The 20,353-nt window shown below is 31.9% G+C and overlaps 1 protein-coding gene across 3 annotated transcripts in view; it reads right to left on the bottom strand.

The window, feature by feature from the left end:
- The window catches only part of LOC118182818 (synaptogenesis protein syg-2-like), a 437,413-nt gene that overhangs the window by 220,191 nt on the left and 196,869 nt on the right, over positions 1–20,353 (bottom strand). For all 3 annotated transcript variants that reach the window (XM_035352205.2, XM_035352207.2, XM_035352204.2), the window contains exon 2: positions 2,110–2,315. In XM_035352205.2, the coding sequence (XP_035208096.1) occupies positions 2,110–2,315 (206 nt within the window). The remainder of the gene's footprint in view (positions 1–2,109; positions 2,316–20,353) is intronic.

Raw genomic sequence — 20,353 nt, 5'->3', positions numbered from 1 at the left:
CTACTCTGATCAGCAGCTTGTAGACAGCTACACGATTAACCCGCATGGTTAAACTATCGTATAGAGAAGCGTAGGGGGGTTACGTTAATCGCAGTAGTTGCACATGTGGTTTGCGTGATTTGAGACAATTTAGATTATCGTTCTACGCGTATTTGCCACAAGAAATATGCCTTTCACGTGCTGCTTGTTATCTTCTTTTTTAAAGTTACGTGTCCCAGTTTTGGGTAAATTCAGACTTGTTCTGTTAAGTTTGCGTAATGCTCCAACAGGCACCGAGGTAGGGGCACCTAAAGCTGTCGAAGTAACCAGGATTAACTTTTCAGAGAGCGCTGTCACACAAATGTTAGTTTCTAATGAACAATTGTTTCAAAAACGTTTCTATTGGCTTTATTATTGAAAGAAAAAAGCGTGATTTTCATTTCCTTCTGGAAAAGATTATACGTTTTAAAACCAATCAGCTATTAACTTTTAACCGTAAAATTTAAATGAAACTTTCTTATTGATAGTCTGTGTTTGTAATGGACTACCAGGTTTCCCTTTTACATGGAACCTAAAACCGGTCCCAAGCCAAGTGACTATTTTTATACCATTTAATAAAGCAGGAAACATTGCATTAAAGAGTGGTTCTTTCGTATGTTTTAATGTTTGAGACGACATGTTCTTTCTTCTTCATGTTCTTTCTGCTGCTAAAGTCTTACATGATTATTTGTATGCCTCTTTATGCATGAGTTTTTTACACGATGGGTATGTAGAGTTTATATCGCCTAACAGACTGTAATTATTTAATTCGGTTAGTAATCGAACTGTAGACCTTACAATCTGGAAATCAGCATGCTCCCATGGCTACAACGAAGCCACAGCCTAAATACACCACAGTTACATTTGGATGCGACTTACGATCAATGATGAGCTCCTTTACACTAAAAATGATGTATTTTGCATTACAGTATAATAAGGTGTTTTCAATCAATTATACAGCATCGCCAACACCAAATGCGTTCCTAAATTGACATCATCTCTGAAAACTTTCTTTCTTTTCAGAGTAAAACTGACATGTTACGCCAAACTTTACACATTTATTATAGTTACTGAAATTACATAGCTTTGGTTGGAACTAGAACTCAAGATCTCTTTATTTCCAAGGAAGCGTATTGTTAATACGCTATAAACTGCAAATGACTATTCCACCATGAGGCCTCAAAATGTAAGCGTATAATGACATGGCAATAAATATCTGCATTCAGTTACCTGTTTCTATAACTGAAAGTTATCTCTATCCTTTAAAATTTCTTACTTTGCTTTATACAAGTACGTTATATGCGAGCTTTCTTTTATTCTTAAAATGACTTTCTGGAATAAATATTAATATAACAACGATTTTCTACATCATAAACGTATAGATATATCATCATTACGAATATATATTCAAAGAAATTTTAAAAACGGATAGTTGCAATCACTCAGCTAGTATTGAATCTTTTAAAGTTAGAAATGTTTCATGCCTAAGACATTTTCAGTTTAAACAATGCTGCCTATCTGCGCCTAAATTTTCTTTAACTCCATAAGCACAGTTACTGCAACTAATTAACAGATATCTACGAAATACGTCAATTCACATTATTGCCTAAACCTTTCTTGCATTTCAGGGTAATTGGGTACATTTCAAGCACAGCTGCCGTATGAACAGTGTCCCTAAATTTTCTTCCATCTTACACTGAAATAGATATTTTACAACAATATTTGGAATTTATCCTAGAAGCTTATACATTGCTCCATATTATGTTTGAAAAGAGGCATAATATAAAGCGTAATCGAAAACATATTTTACGGTGTATATTTAAAATGTAAGGCGGTACTGTCAAAGAACTCAAAACCTTGCAAAGTAATTAAAAAATTTTCAATCAAACATTCTGAAAAGAAAGACAATATCAGTTTACTTAATATGAAAATGAAACTTAATTTAGCGATGATGCTTCCCTTCAAAACTTCGTAACATTTAATGTAAATAGCCATAGAGTAAGATATTTATGTTAGAACAATATGCACATTGACTGGCATTTCTTCAGCCAATGCATAATAAAATATAAAGACAAATTTCATTTAACTTACGTCTAAGAAAACACCATCCAGACTGTACATTTGTGCTGATGGCTCATCGCTCGGCAAGAAACGATAGAACTCCACGTTGTCTTTATACCACTTCACAGAGTAAAGCTGGTCTCCCTCCAAATCATATCCGCAATCGAGCCAAATTGGATCACCTCTGGAAACAGATCCGGGCACACCAAGATACGCAAAGCGTACACCCAGGCATTCTGTTGAAAAAGCAAAGTAGTAAAGAATTTAACAGATCTGAAGTTATTCAAAAACATATAACGCAATTTGTATCATATCTAGAAAAAGAGTATAAAAACATAGTTGAGTGGAAAGGCGAGCAGTCACAACAATCATTGATGTTAATCAAATCACTTACATCTGAATTTCAGTAGAAATTATCTGGAGACAGTAGTTCAATGGGACAAAGAGATAAGCAGGGCGTGTTAAATAATTGAAATATAAAATTATCAGTAACAAAGTAGAGGCTAACTATAATGCACGTAATAGACTCAAAATTGCAATAAAAACTCAAACATCTGTACGATTCATCTGTAAACTGGTGGATGTAATCTTTGTAATTCATCAAATAAACAACAAGCAGCAAACTTGATGCTGTAACGCTGAAGAAAGCAACATCGTTAGTGCAAAGATGAGTGCCTACTGTCGACATATCTATTGTATAAATGTGCGTTTTTAAGCACGAAAGGTATTAAATCAGCTGAAGCTCGTTGCAGAGAGTTTAGTGTTACCGTCATTTCTAATAAAGATACCTACGTGACTCTGTCAAGCACTCTGCTTTGTGGCGGACGAAAATATTGTTGCGGTGGAGGTGTATTACTGTAAAATAATACACCACCTAAGAAAAACTGATGTATTACTGTGAAGTAATTTTGCCACCACCATATTATAGTTGTGTCCCTGATGAACTGCGATTCAATAAAACTTTGGCAACATGAATGCCACTTCAGTTGACTACTGAATAGAACTTGTATTGTGAATTCCTGTGAGATGAAAGTATATGAAAAGAATTTAACATTAAAATTCATAAAGTTTAAAATTTTTTCATATTTTTCTCGTTTTGCTTGTCAACATTTTTTTCAATGCCTTCTTATGTTATCTTGAAACCATTTCCATATTCCCTTAACGCTGAACAGTTTTAGCCTTATGCAGGTATAACTCATAATAAGCCAACAGCTTTTCAATCCTTTTAAAACTATTTTTTTTACCAGTAACTAAGCATTCTGTTTAATATACTAAAATCTTGTTCTTTGGAATCATTAAGAAACAAATTTTATCTGAACAGATATCGCTTATTGGCTCATCACATAAATAACGTGGTTTATTCCACTGAAATAAATGAGTTGGGATAAGCTACCTGCGTCTTCTTGCTACAAAAGCCGGTAGTAATTTTATCTTTTTCTTAATACAAGTTTTGAGGAGTGCAACTCTGCGTACAGTTATTCTTTCAACGCAGAACATTCGACATATTAATGCGGTATACGTGAAATGGACAATGTGCGCAAGTCAGTGTCAACGACGGTTCCAGGAAATTCGAGCCGGAAACTACAGACTAGAAAGGGAACTCTTCCTGGAAGATCTGCAGAGGAAGACGAGATCCTGCAATCCCTGGGAAGGGAGTCACATCTTGACTATCTGGAGCCTGGAGAGAATGATTGATAGTATATGTTAGATTAAAAATAAAAATTTAATCTTAATTCTAAATAAATAATAATTAACAAAATAAAACTTTATCTTAATTCCTTAAAATTAAGGAAGTATAAAGAAACCGCATTACTTATGAGATGACTCAATTGTAGAGACATTAGGATTTTTGGAAGCAGAAGAGATGAAAAATTAGCAATGCCTTCGCCGAGAATCGAACGACGGACCTCTGAAATACCCGCTCAGTGTGCTGACTACTACACCACGAAGGCACGCTAGAAAGGCAGGAGAAATACCTTACATACTTCCTCTTTTAAAGAGCGACTGGGGTTTTAGTAGATTCAATCGCCAAATCCTGGGTGTGGAGAGGCATCATTCACAACCCTTTTAGTTCGAGCGCCACTGTAGAGACATTAGGGTGTTTTTTTTTTTTTTTTTTTTTTTTTTTTTTTTTGAGGCCGGAGAGATAAAAAATTAGCAACCGCCTTCGGCGGGAATTGAACCACGGACCTCTGAAATACCGGCTTAGTGTGCTGACCACTACACCACGAAGGCACGCAAGGAAAGCGGGAGAAATACCGTACATACTCCCCCTTTTAAAGGGCGACTGGGGATTTTAGGGGACCCAATCACCAATTTTCGAGTGAGGAGAATCAACATCCACAACCTTTTTAGTTCGGACGCCACTGTAAAGACATTAGGTTAATTGGAAAAGCCAGACAGATGAAAAATAGGAAACGCCTTCGTCGGGAATCGGACCACGGACCTCTGAAATACCGGCTCAGTGTGCTAACCACTACACCACGAAGGCACGCTATGAAGGCGGTAGAAATACCTTACAAAATTTTCAAAAAGTATTAATATACCTTTCTGATCTTACCATTATCGAAATTAATTATTGTATAATCTTAAAACACTTCATCTATATATTTTTATTCCACATTTATGTTTAGTAGCTGAAAGTAATGTTATCATACATTTTGAGTGTTTAAAATTACTTTGAGAATTTAAATTTTAACTTGTAATTTGATTTTACAAGCTCAAAGTTAACCGTCTTTAAATAATGCGATAAATCAACGCGTTAGATCCTTAACAAAAGGTTTATGTCAATATTTTACTTTTTTAAACAGAAAATTACGTTAAGACTCTTTTCCAATGAATTTCTTTTAAATATTCTATTTATCTCTTGAGACTTGAGTACAGCAGAAACCGCTTAACATCATTAGCAAACAAACAGAGAGCGAGCAGGCATTAAATGCACCGATGTCAATATTTTAAGTAAAGTCTAGTGCAATTTGGGCATTGCTAATGAAGTAAAATTTGAAAACAAAAACTAGTGTGGCAACGAATTTCGGAAAAATGATGGAATTAAAAATTTTGGTTTGGAATGAGAAAATCAATTATAGTGATTTAGCAGATTCATTCGCATAGCAAACATTTGCCAATAAATTGAGCTTATTGATCTTAAAGGATTTGAAGAGTTAGAAACAGAACTCACTTTCTTTTGAAAAAGAAAACTTTTAAAATAACATGAAGTCAGTGCAAATTACATGAAAGCACCTGTAAACTTTCAGACATTTTCCTGAAAGATAAACTTACTAGAGTGCCGCTCATTATCCGAGTATTTTTACTACTTTTCATTCCTTTTCAAGGTATTCAATGACTATTTCAAAACGTATATTTTAATTTTTTCTTTTATTCCATCATGCTTTATTTTCTGATATCACTGACATTATCTTCCGTAGTTACGCTGTCAGAGTAAAAGAATTCTAATGCAAGTATACCGTTTCTTCTGGCATTTCGTTTGTAAAGAACAAACACAGCCTACTCTCAAAACAACCTATATTTCAAAATAAAATCAGTATTCCTAAAATATATTTTTCTCAAATGACTATTTTAACTTTCAAGCATGCATAATGTCATTCATTATTCTTTCTATTTATTTCCGACAAAAATTTTAATCTTTGAATTCCATACCTCGAAATCTGAAATAATATTATAAAGAATAAAAACATTCCTGGCATTTCTTTAAAACCCATCTAGAAACTGAAACATCTTGAGTTAGGTCCTAAAATTCTGAGGATCCTAGTTCATACCAGTTTGTTTCTGAAAATGACGGTGAAACTAAGGGAAAAGTCGAAACTCTACTGATCAGATTCCCCAATTCTGCATCAATTTATATTCCAAGAAAACACTTATATTTAAAATAAATCTTACATGTCAAAAACGTAAATCACAGTTACAATACCTTGTATGTCTATACTAAAAAGACGATCTAAAAAGATTACAGCAATGACATTTTATATCTTTTCTTTTTTTTTCTTTTTCTTCTTTTTCTAATCTGAACTCATCTAAATTAAAATGATGGGTAATTTAAATATAACGTAAACAACAAAGTATTTCACAACACGTGCTATCTGGTGAAAATAGAATTGTGTATTTTTTTTCTTTCTTTGGGGGCCGTTTTCGATAATATTTCTGCCTGAAATATTCTGCATCGTTTTGCGCTTATTACTTACTTTAACATCATAAGGTTTCAATATAAAGAAAGGTATTTCTTTAATAAAATTCTGCAACAGATTTAACTTTTGAAATATCACTGCAAACCACAGTAACATGAAATTTGCTTTAATCAATAGTATCTCAGAAAGTAGACAAAGTTAATTGAAAGCGATAAATGGTACACTATCAGAGAGTGTACTATCTGAATACTTTTCTTTACTTCAATTTCTGGGAGTATATTATACTTCTTTCATTCACTTCAGTGGCGAAATAGCAAGAAGAAGCAGATTACTGATAGTTCGTTTCGAGTTCAGTTCCTGGAATTTGAAAGTGTTGGCAGCAGAAGTGCTCATAATATTCTTTGCATGTAATTTAAATACAAAACAGCTTTCTTTAAATTATTATGTTTATTGCCACTCAACGAGCCTTTCGTCAGTTTTTTACCCATTACGAACTGACGTGAAATGGAGACTGGAATAAACCACAGATACAGTAGTTTCACTAGCGAACGGAAGCAGAAATGAACACTGCTTATCGTATTTAATTAATTTAATTCCTTCTGTTATTTAAATGTTTTTGTAAATACTAATAAAATATATTGTTCTGTTAAAGAAAGCTCTACGTCTGTTACTGGAGTCCCTTCTTCAGTGGCCCACCGTGAAAAAGAATAAAGGTGCTAATGTTGGCGAGTTTCCTAAACTCAGCAATAGAATAATTGATCACAAGAATAGGAAAAAATTAAGGAAATACTTTTTTTAAATAAAAATGCGCAGAATACTAGAAAATATTTGTTTACTTTAGGGAATATGATTTCTGCTTCAAAATACATTTTTTAAACAAAGTCTGAGTGATGTCCCTCATATTGTTGACGAGCCACTAGGGAAATTGTCTGGTCAACTAATCGCAGCTAATGAAACATTTTATCCTGTTTTCTTGCCTAGTTTATTTTGCATGTACGATTTCAATTTTTAATTAATTAGTTGCGAGACTACCTTTGCATTTTCATTTTTAATTTGTTTATATGTATAATAAAATAACCAGCATCTCCGTCATTTCCTTATTTGCATTCTTAGGAATTGCTATATTATATCATGGACAAATATAGAGACATCCCATGTATCAGTTTCTCTTTAGTTCTCAATTTTGACTCAACGTGTATTTTTCTCAGGCATTTTTAAGCTATCGGAAAAACATAAAGAAACCCGTGAATAGATGTTTGGAGACTTGAACAGAACTTGGAGTAAATTAAGAGGCAGTTCTTTTCTTCGGCTTGGTTTCCTTAATTAAAATTTTAATTTATTTTTCTATGCCTGTGATATCACACTGTCGGTCCGCAGGCTGCATTATATTTCAATTATGTATTTTTTGCAAATACGATGTTGCAAAGATTTCAAAATTTTCGTTATTTGAAGTCCGAGTTCATTATTTTCATCGCCATTAAAAACGAACATGAATAATGCGCTAGAAAATCTATAAACGAAGTAAATTAATCTACAGTGAGATATTATTGAATAATTTACAGTGGGATATTAAACTTATTGAGATATTTTTAGACACAAATTTTATTGACTTTTATTCGTACTTGTTGGAAAACAAATAAGTTCAGTTACAAATATTTGCACTAAGAATAATCCCTTTATTTGGAAATATATTTACATGTGAATTTTTTTTCTCAGTTGAAAATTAATAAGAAAAGAACCTGATTGATGGATGAGCATCTGCAGCCGTGATAAAGGTGATTTCTAGTAAATTCTAGACGAATCAAACAATCAAAATCGAAAAGTTATCAAATGTCAAGTAACAGAAAAAAATAAAGAAGTTTATAGAATTACATACAAATGTATGTCTTTTTATTTATGCGTCGAAGAGGAATTAATTAAATGAGAAAAACAGACTAAATTTTCCTTAATTATTCTCAAATTTTGTGGCGCTTGCTGAAAATTTAGAAATGTTTCATAAATCTTCTCTGAAAACTTAGAAAAGTTTCATAATTTCTTTATTTTTAGTTTAATCTATGGTCAATAATACCTGTTAGAATTATTTGAAATAAATGTCAGTCTGAAATATAAATATTTATCTATCAATAGATTTGAGTTACAATGTGTAATCAACAAAACAATTTTAGATTTCACACAGAAAATAAATATAAATTTGGTACTTTTTCCGTGTGGAGTATTAATGTTAACGTATGTTTTAAGAAGTATTTACTAAGTGACACTCATATTTATTTAAAATGCTTTTTTCATTTTACTGGTAAAAAGTTTCATTCTGTTAAAAATTTCTAGCCCGTTAACTGTTTTTCTAGACTGTGTATGTACGGCTCACGCAATTTGAGTTTGAGACCACTGATCAATGTCATTTCAGGAATTTTTAGAATTCCCATCTGAATATCATATTACATATATGGCGGGTAAGTAAAGTTTTTTTCAAAAAAACCGAAAGCCATCCTATGCCATCTTTCACGTGTTAAACTGGAATCTAGAAAACCTGACTGCATTTCTTTCGACTTTGCTACATTAACTAGAAACAATGCTGCAAGAAATACTTTCTTGCTGAATATGTTTTCTAGTGAACACCCGCCTTGCGCTGAATAAATATTTCATTTACTAATTTAGGTTAATTTAGCATAATATTTGCTTTAGATAATGCGAAAACGTAAAATATTATCTAAATTCAGGAAAAATTACAATATCAGGCATTTTTTCAATTGGGAAATGACAATTTAGTGCCTGAAGTATCATGCCTACTATGTGTAAAAGTAAGACGTCCATTACGGAACTATAGAAGGCGTATTGTACCATTTCTGATATTCTTGTGATTCTTGCAGTCATGTGGTAAAGAGGTGAGATAATAGTTATAGAACAGTGAGAATGATCGGTGTAAAAATGATGTTATTGAGCTAAATATTTTATTAAGACATTGATCCTCTAGAGCTGACAAAGAAATCAAAAGTTTCAAAAGAAACGTTTCTTTAAATAACATAAAATGAGTATGGAAAACAAAATTTACTAGTTTTAGAAAATGTGACGGCAAATATTTAATAAAGTTCAGTATAATTTAATTAATAGTTAATCTTGCTGAAAAGAAAAGCAACCTTTAAAGTCAGCCTGTAAACTGTTACGTTTCTTCGACTAAAGTTATTCCTTTCTTAGCAAATAGAAATAACTTGAGTCGCAGAAAACTAAGAATGCTCGAAACGCCAGTTTCATATTAGTTCGGAAACTATCGTATCGAATTTCATTAAACAAAGCCTAATTTCTGTAGCCATTAACCAGATACATGTATATAAAATTTAATTTTCTCGAATGAAAATTTGTTTTGAAATGCTTTCATGAAATTTTCCGTTTTAAAACATTTTTAAATCTAAATTTTATATAAAGCTGTACATTGAACAAAGAAAACAAATCATGAAAAGCTTATGTATTTCTAATGATATTGTTATGTACTAATTTTTCATTAATTTCAAGCTTTAAGCTTAATTCAGTTTGGTCAGTAATTGAAGTTATTAATTTGTTTTTAGTTTTTATTTTTGTTTTGGTTAAAGTTGGTTGTAAGTTTTAAACTACAACTTTTGGTAAACTTTAAATTTAAGTTTTGAAACTTAAATATTTTTTTTAAGTGAAGTAGTTTAACTTCATCAATTCTTTCCAGAGGGTGAACCACCGTTTGGGTTCTTCCTACAATGGTAACTTCTACGTCATGTTGCCACTTTCACTAAAAATGTTAAGTGTATAATTTGAAGTGTTTTAAAAATGTGAATGTCAAATCAAAGTTCTCTCTCCCGGTGCAAACCGTTGTTGGTTGTTAACCTCCAGTAATATCTCCTTTCAGTATATAAAAATGAGTTTGCTGTGATTTTAATTTTCTTTATTTTTGCCATTTTCAGTTGCTTGAAAGTTCATATTGCGTTTATTGAAAAATTAAAGGAGCAAGTCTCTCCGCTCATGGTTATGTTAGTTAGTTATAAATGTATGTTTTATTTTCTTATTTGTTCTTCAGCTAATGTAGTGACCAGCCACCACCTAACCAAAATGTAACCTTAAACGATTGAAGTCACCAAAATAAACGTTAGAGTGTTTTCTTACTTATTTGTATTGTTTTAGTTTTAATTAATGTTTGCCACTCGACCATAGAATTTAAATTACAGGGTTTATTTTGCTAACTACACAGCGCAAACAGTATTTTGTAGTACTTATAATTTTGAATTGTTTATCTTATTGCACATCTTATGCTTGTATATTACACTTTCATGAAATACTCCCTGAAGAATGTTATAATGTATATTGTACTATTTACTAAATTTGATATGGAACATATTTTACACATTACCAATTCAAAAGTACTACGGTATGTGTTATTATTTTCATAAATTAATATTCTTATATACGTAATATGTAACAATATCCTGACATTTAGCAATTTCAGGTAAATATAGTATGGCACAATAGTGACTTCATTTTACATATTTGGAAAGCTAATATATTTTTTCCAAAAATAATGGGGCACTTTGATGCTTATTCTGTAAAAACTCTCTATAGCTAACTGAGTGACACATTGATATGCACATAATAAACTGTCAGTTAGATCCAGGTTTGGTTGGTTTATTGAGATTACGGCCAAACATACTAGGGCTATCTTCCTAAGGGGAGGAATGCCTTCGTGGAGGACTTGTGAAGATAAACTGGCTCGCATACACATTACACATGATGAAAACTGCGAAACCGCCCATGCAGCCAGCCCGCTCACGAGATTCAAACCTCAGACCGAATTACCAGTGTTCAGCGACTTTACTGCTCGGCGCTAGTGCGCGTCAATTAAAAGCAAAATTCTGAAAGTTTTGTCCACTGAATGGTTGTCAATATTGTGTAGAGTCATTAGGTTATTATAAATCAGAAGATGTGAAAAATGTGCAGGACTGTCGTCGGGACCTCTCGAATACGCTCCGAGCGTGCTACCGTTACACCACGAAGACATGCCGGAAGGAGAGAGAAAATACCTTATATACTCCCCACTTTAAAGGGCGACTGGGGATTAAGGGACCCATTCGCCAAATCCTGGTGGAGACAAATTATTGTCCACCACCTTTTAATCCGGGCGCCATTTGTAGAGTCAATAAAACTTTTAGATGTAAAAAATATGCATCGCCTTCAGCTGGACTCGAATCTGGCCTTTCGTGTACACGTCGATTGTGCTACACCATGAAGGCATGTTGGAAAGGAGGGGCAAAATACCTCATAATTGTATTATTGTAGGATGTGACAAAAAAGTGGCATAAATAATTTCTTTGTCACTGAACTAGTTAATGAAATTAAATTTCAGAATAATTCTATCTTTCATGGAAACATGTGATAATTTTTCAGTTATGATAAAATACTCGTCTTATTTTTATCAGAAAATTGATTTGATATGGAATAAAACTCCCTCTTTTAATCCTCTTAGGATAATAAAAATCCCTTTCAGTAAGTAATGTGATTGCCATCACTTACCGTATTGCTAACTTACAAGGAGAAATAATGTGTTTAGTAAAGTTACGAGAATTCCTATTTGAGAAATGTGATTAGAAACAATTCTACTATGTTTGTCTGATAATACTTATGAAAATATTTTTAAATATTAAATGATAATTATTAATAACTATAGAGATTTATGTACCTAAATTAATGCCCAACAACTGAAACTTAGATTACTAGAAGTCTAAACATAGAGTCTGTTTCTCAATATATCCAAGCCAGCTTCAGATTGTCTTTAGAAAATTAACATGAAAACTGAAGGTAACAAATTTTTAAATTAACTCTCATATAAAAGACAACAAAACATGTTGCCGGGACTGTGCCTTGCAATCGTAAAACTGACAAACTTTTCTCTGTCTTTCAGTCATAAAACAGAGATTAAGAACACATAAAACATTACTGCGTTTAACATTAAAGTATAAAGCGCTATAAGTGCAATAACGAAAGTGTCACATTACGAATGTTGAAAGGATTAAACAGACAACATTATGTTGTCGAAAAAAATTAACTGAAATATTAAATTTCAGTCCTTAACGAATTTTTAACTAAAATATTGTCAGTTAACGTAAACGGTCAGATATGCAGGATACATTCACATAATTCATGCTACGAACCCGTACTACTGAAAGAGCCCCAGAGTACGAAATATTATCACTCTAAAAGGCATCTCCTTGAGGGCTCTATAAGTGAAATGCAATATCTCTACCGGTTTTACTTCTTCTACATTAACTAAATTTGCATACTTCTGGAGGGAGTTTGAGTAGAAAACGAGAGTAGAGAAAAACAAAAATCAGACTGTAAGCTTATGCCATAAGCAAATGGAACAACAATAAACACAAACAATGCCATAAGCGAAATGGAAACACCATGCAACGACGTTTTATCTCTGTTTGTCAAACTGCATTTCTTTAACCTTCTTTGATTAAAATAGCAAGTCTTAAATCTACCAGTGATCATAAACTTGGTATTAATTAAACGCTTCAGTCAAGCAAAAAAAATATTCGTTAAGAATACAGGAGCAACAAAAAATAAGTAAATAAATGAAAATAAAAAAGGGTAATCTCATTTTGTTTTCACTTAGCAGCAATTCGTATCCTGTGACATATGCAATTTGTCATCAACACAGCAGCAGTAAGATGAAGTGAAATGCGTTTTTATTTAACGACATGCACAACAAATGGGCAAAGCGCCAGAAAGACATCTCAGGGGTATTCCATTAAGTTGTTAAATGAAAACAATTTGTAACAGCATCAAAAGGAGACGCTGTGAGGCGTCAGTTTTTTGAGTCAGTTAGCCTTTTTGTGTAGTTCGAAACCTCCAGAGCCTCAATGCCATTTATTATTTTGTTTTCATTCGTTTTCTCTTTCATTGTTGTTACTTTCGCTCAAAAGTATCTCAGATTTCTGAATTTTTCCTTTTCTGCCACACATCCACAGAAAAGAATATTCGTCTTCAATACAAAATAATGAGTTTACCCATTAAATATTTACAAAAGCTTGTCATCTTAAACTAGTCATTAATATCTCTCACACAGCCCTTCTTCCATAAAATATTTAAGAGTCCTTTTAAAAGCTCAAAGTGAAGAGGTCGAAGATCTGACAGCGCATTTCGGCAATGAGATAATTAGTGGGCGATTTAATGTGCTAGTACAATTCTGCTGTATGCCTTAAATTACTCTTTAGCTTAAAGACTCTGATTCTGCTTTTTGTTATGCTCCGCTGAATACTTTTTAATTTTTCGAATAAATGTTCTGGGATATATTAAATACATATTTATATTAAAAATAATAGTGTATTCCAGAGCAAACAAGTAATAAAAACTAGCTTTTGATCCAGAATTTCCTATATCGTTTAAGCGGTAGTCTATGTTTAAAAAAATTAATTATATATTTTTACGATGCTGTAATTAAAATATCTTTCAGCGAATCATACTTAAAGAATGAGAATTCTTAAAGAAATAAATCTATAAGAAATTCTTAGGCATTCTTCCTTTGCAACAGAAATAGTTTGGTAAAAAGTGGGCACATCTTTTCTTCCTTTCTCTTCTTCTCTTAAAGGATGGAGGAAAGAAAACTCCCAATATTTTGAAACGTTGCTTTTATTTGAAAAAATACAAGCTCTGAAATTTTTTATAGTGATAGCTCTCGAAACCTGATGTCATTATAAAGCTTTTTGTACCTTACTGTTGTGCTGTAACTGTAAATTACATTTGCAACAGTAAATTATACAATTATGACAATATTCACTATATTTTTACGCTAAACAATATTAGATGAATTACTGGTTTTAGTATAGGGGAGAACTAGCTTAGGTACTCTTGGGTATATCGTTGTATTTTCACATAACACAAATGTAAGTTACTTCATTTAAAATATTAAAGACCACTTCCTACCCAAGAGAAAAAGTTTTTGCATATATTGTCTAATTAATAGTCATGTTTCGTATAATCATTTGGCTCTTCTTTCACACTAGTTTAAAATTTTTATGGTCTACGTATCGTCTCCAGAATAAATAAAAGTCCTGAATAAACACATAAGGAAATAAGAAATAAAATACTTATAAAATTACGTGGCCCGCAGTTCAATCACCTTTACACAAACTGGAATACTATCAATGTTTATTATATGAAGCGTTTCCAGAGCGTCGATATATACCCCAGTGTCAGAATAACATTGAATGGAGTCAATTTGTACTCGGGAAGCGAAATAACTAAACTGCAATAGTTTAGTTTTCCACAATTAATTTCACTCTATCATAAAATGTTTTAATTTGATGTCATTGTATAAATACATACAGTACACTCTTGACCCTCCGGATGCAAAATATCCATGCGTGATTGTGGCCACGCCTGCACAATCAGCACTTTGAGACAAAGTAAAAAACAAACATGTATAATTCCTAGCATAGAAAAAGATTCTTCCTAATATAGAAATTGGAGATTTATCTAATTTTGAAAACATTTAGGCAATAACTGAAGTTGTATGCAAAACAATGTAAAATTTAAACCTCTTCGAAAATGTAGATCGGGAAAAATCGAGAAATGGTTCGATGGCGATTCGACTGAGTCGTGCTTTTAGTGTTTGAATGATGGCTATATCGTTTTAAAAATCGCAAGTAAAGAAGAAGCAGACAGCGATACTGAAAACAAAAGCGAAGAAAATACAGGCGATTGCATTAGTTTTAATACGGCAAAGACTCAATTGAGCTTCATCGATGAAAGGCTTTTGAATACCATGACAAAATAGGAATCCGAAAAATACAACTGTGAAATTCGACAAATAGTTAAACAAGTAGTTCTCAAAAACAAAATAATATTATTGATTTTTTTAAGAAGTAAATATATACAATATGCATAAAAATTAGTAGTTTAAATTATCTTTGTTTTTTAATTATCCGTAACCTGCTTCTCCGCCATTAGGCCAATTAATCGAGAGTACACTGCAAGAATAAAAAGATAAAAGCAATTCATTAATTAAATTTTGTGCTTATGGTAAAAAATGTAACTAACAGAAACGAAATCAACTCCAAAATTGTTATCATATTGAGACATCTTAATTTTCTCAAGGCATATTTTATACGCCGTTTTTGTTTTCAGTGGCTTTTTTGCAAGTTAATAAAGAAAAAGATTTTGAAGTAGAATTAGCGTTTTCATTCTAATATAGTTTTTATTCCCTTATAAATGCTGAGATATATGATTTATTAAAACATTGTTTTAGAGCTAATAAATTTGAGGAAAATTTATTATTGCTTGATTATTTTGTTCGATTTCCATAACATTCGTTTCTAATCGAGAGAGTTTATTACTTTGTTCACTTTAGACAAATGTTAACTTAATGTAAAATTTACAAAATTAAGATGTACTACATTAAATCTTAAACGTGACAAACACTCTAAGAAAACTCTAAAAACTATGTCACATTAGAGGCTTTTTTTCATCCTTTCATAATTGTGCTCTTAAAGTAATTAATCCGTAAAAATGTAAAAGGTCTTGAAGCAGTCGACTGTCAAAAACGTTTGGAAACCCCTGGTTTATATCCTAGAGCAGCTCTTGCAGCTTCTCAGAAGGAACCTGTATTCCTTTCACTAAAATTAATCTAATTTTCCGAGAATGTGGTTAATTATTTGGCAGAATTAAGTTCATCTCTAAATTTAGTTGTTTACAGCAAAGCCTAGAATGAAATCTTTAATAAGCTCTCAGTATAGCAGTCGCTTAACTATTCAGCTCAAATATGCTACGTAACTGCAAGCGTCTTATACTTTCATTTTCAACTTATTTGCAGACTTCTTGAGTGATGGATGCGACTCAGAAAAAAAAGAGAAAGAAAGGAAAAAATAATTGCGTTGAATCACTATAAATGCCCGTGTCACTTTTCAAACTGTTCCCACCAAATGTTAGAGTCCTGCATTATATTTGAAGAAATTAAATAATGAAGCAGATTTTTCATTATTTAATTTCTTCAAATATAATGCAGGACACTAACATTTGGTGGCAACAGTTTGAAAAGTGAAACGGGCATTTATAGTGATTCAACGCAATTATTTTTTCCTTTTTTTTTTTTTTTTTTTTTTTTTTTGAGTCACATCCATTACTCATGAAGTCTATTTCTCGCATCACTCAAGAAGTCTATATATGTCTATTTCTCGCATTGTGATAAAATAACGGTACATAGAGCCATCGAATTTTGAATGACGTAATCCTCCTACGAATATGGGCATTTGGAAGACCAAATTTAAAATTTGGAATTTGTTTTATTATCGATTTCATATTTTGTAAAACTTTAACGAATTTTTGATTAACAAACTCAAGAATTTCAAAGCAAGCAATGGCAACACTTTACGGGAAAAAAACATGCTTTATCTCCAGCGCGCGGAACTGTGTATCGGAAATTCTAAAGATATGCTCATTTTAAAATTATTTTTCGACATTGCTATCGAACTGAATTTTATGGTTTAAGTGCAATGAACATGATATTTAATAAATAAAGGTAACACACGAAACGTTAAAAAAATGCCCCTTTGGACGTAATTTAAAATCTGAAACCTTTCAGTTTTTGTTTTAAACATTATGGGTAACATTATGAAAAATCACTGTTTCTCTTCATAATCGCACAGCAATCAACTTCTCCGAAATTTTTAAAAATTCAGTGAATTTTTGCCCCTAATTTTCCTTTCGTCACAAATATTTACAAGTTTAATTAAACAGAAATGTATTGTTGTATAAATTAAGACATTGAAAAGTAACATAAATTATTTATTCAATTGTTTATTGAAATGCAGTAAAAGAACTTTAACTGTGTCAACATTTCGCAAAACGACACGTCTTTATCTTTTAGAAAAAACAGGTCGGACTATTAATATCTATTACCTCCAGCGCACAGTTATCAATGCTCTTATTAGTCTTATTATTGTCTATTATATTATTAGTCTTATTATAATAATCTTATTGTTGTCTTATTAAAAGATCGTGAAAGACGCAAAACTGATTTTCAAGATTATAATTAAAAATCATCAAATGGTTCTTAGAATATATCTTACATATATAAAGTTTATTTGTCAACATGTTATTTTTTATGGTATGTCTTTATAGCAGGTAACTTCTGCTTCTTCCATCTTCTATTATCAAAATGTAAGTTAGATAAGTTTTTCAAAGATAGAGCCATGGTAATCCGCCAAAAAATTGTTCATGAAACATGCAACTACGTGTCGATATAGGATTTAGTGAATGATGATTTGTGATTTAACTATTAACGATTTTGAATTTGTTAGCCCGTAGATCTAGAACTGCGGCAACCGATTAGTAAGGCACGGAAAATTATCTTCTGTATCTTACGTGTCAAGTGTTTGAAAGTTTGGTATTATTTTTTTCTAAACTTCTTCAAATTTAAGTTGATATTAATTCGCCTCTAGCGCACAGTTGTCAGTCCTCAGTATGTTTCTTGTAATTTTCTTTATTAATTTTCTTTAAAAGGTTATGACGCAAAACTGATTTTTAAAACGGCGCAGCTTTTCATAACCCTTTCCATTGTGTTTTGCTTCTATATGCTGCTTGTTTATTGCTTGTCTATTGCTTGTTTATATATGAGCTTTTGAAAGTTTAGAAGGAAATTTTTCATAACACAGGAAGGTTAAAGAGTTGTGGTTTGTATAAATATAATATCTAATTAAATTTAATCCTTATTCATTTTTGACGGAAACTGTATGACAAAAGTTTTCGAGCAGTTCAGTTCGAGCATGGTTCTAACTTTCAGGATTTAAAGCAGAAATTTAATAAACTATTCTGAATACAAGCACCAAATTCCTGTCATTTACCAAGAAATATAACAATTTTAACTATAATTCTTATCCCATGATAAATCCACAGTAAGTGGAGCAACCACTTTGTCGCAATTAGACCATTTTTTACAGACGAAAAGGTAAGTTACTTATCGGGTATAAGCTTCTGATTTAAAAAAAGCTGCTTTTAAAAAGATTCCTAAATTATAGATATTTATTTAAATTGACAAACCACATCAACTTATAAAAAGTGAACATATTTTAGTAATTTTTAATACAGATTTTAGTTGTTAAAGAAGGATTTCGTGATACATTAAAAAAATAAAACACTTAAATTTGCCTTCAAATCTTTCTGTAATTTTTTTGCGATATTTTTTCCCCAAGTACACAGCGATTAGCTTTCGCTTAAAAAACATCAGAGAATTGAGATGATTCATCGAGCAAACCTCGGCAATCCCGGCTATTCACCAAACGCATCTCTTCGTTGTTCTCTTTATATATTTCGTGGCAAAATTCTGTATTGCTACAGAAATTTTATCGAATTTTCTTCCACCGCTGGCAAAGTTCATAAGCACATGTTTTAAAACTAGGTTTAAGGCAAATAATTATTACAATTTGTTTGCAAAATTCTTTGCAACTTGGAATACAACAAATAGAGCGCGTACGAAAATGGCGAACGTTGCTTGACTGAAGGATTGTTATAAGAATGGTTGCTTGAAGCGTAGTTATGCGTATGGTTGCCATAGTTTGGCACATTCTAAAAATTTCCCGACTTCAACTAAGGTGGTTGCGATACCATGTAAATGCCATTGTTAATTTCTTAAATGTATTGTAAACTAAACAACGATATATATACTCAAAGATATGAGTATCACTTACATTATTAATCTATACATCATTATAATGAAGAACAATGTATACGTATCTGAAAAGTGATGATAATTGATGAAAAAAATACAGACCTACCCTAATGACAGTACTTCTATCTGTGACTGAAAAATGAAATTATGATGGTGGTGGTGTGGTGTATTTAATTATGGCAAAGCACACTAGGGCTCTCTGCCTAAGAGGAGGGATGCCTTTCGTGGAGGACTTTCTAAGGGAAATTGGCTCGTATACACGTTACACATGGGGAAAACCACGAAAACACCCATGCAGCCAGCCCGTTCGCGGGATTCGAACCTCGGACCGAACTACCAGTGTTCAGCGACTTTACCGCTCGGCCGCTGGTGGGCCTGAAATTATGATGAAAACTAAACGTTTGAGAGTGACTGAAAAATATCTTCTTCATGGGTACCTTTTCAAATAAGAATCCTAAGATACGTGAGCTTGTTAGATTAATTTAACCGTAATCTGGAGGATAATTCCCTCCAACATTAAGCTTTAATCTAACTTTCATAAAGGAACTTCATCAATGAAAATGGATAAATATATATAAATACGTTTATAAGATATAAAAATAATTTAATTATGAAGAAAAATCTTTCGTATAAAAGTATCTCATTTAAATGAATTAGATAAGTAACTGGCAAAATAAGTTTAGTCTTACATTTTTAAGAAACTAAAGGTCATGTCAGTAGTAATAAATATTAGCAAATAAAAATAAAATAATGGAGTTTTGATATGCAAAATTGCTTGCGAAAAATGGAATATCGTTGAGCGTCATTGATTCTGAAGTAGGATTTAAGATTAGAAAGATTTCCCATTAATATTATTCAAACATTGCTCGATTTAAGTGACTTTTAACGATGTGAAGGCTTAAAAAATCTATTCGTAAATTCCTTCCATTCCTATGGCTCTCATTTGCAACGGAAGAACCTGTGAATGGATTTCTTTTCAAAATTGAAACACATCCCTCCAGTGACGAAGTATTAAATATCAGTTCATCCAGAAATAGTGTAAATCGATTTCCGCTTTACTTTTTAAATTCATTCTAGAAAAGAAACTTTTAGAAAGTCAATTAAGTTTAACAAAAGTAATACTTGCTAGAGCTCTTAGAATATCTCCAAGTTTTCAATAAGTAGACAGAGCTGAAGTTAATGATATTATCAGAGCCAAATTTATTCATAAACGTATAGTGAAATAAACGTTATTCCACCAGAAACATGCTGACAGAATATCAAACAATTATGGCTAGCGTCTATTTGCTATCAAGTTTACACAACAATATCTTTTCTTTTAGGTGAGACAACAAATATTTAATACGTAATACTTTTAATAAACATCAAAAATATTGTTTGCAATATTTATTTTCAAGCATGTATCTTATTACAATCTTCAAGAAAAAATAATAAAATAAGTAAATCTGAA

Source organism: Stegodyphus dumicola, chromosome X2, assembly GCF_044657685.1.
Source record: "Stegodyphus dumicola isolate Sdum_Otavi_A_Nest chromosome X2, ASM4465768v1".
In the NCBI taxonomy this organism is placed as follows: domain Eukaryota; kingdom Metazoa; phylum Arthropoda; class Arachnida; order Araneae; family Eresidae; genus Stegodyphus; species Stegodyphus dumicola.
Note: the sequence above shows the minus strand (reverse complement) of the source record. Positions and strands in the feature narration are given on the sequence as shown.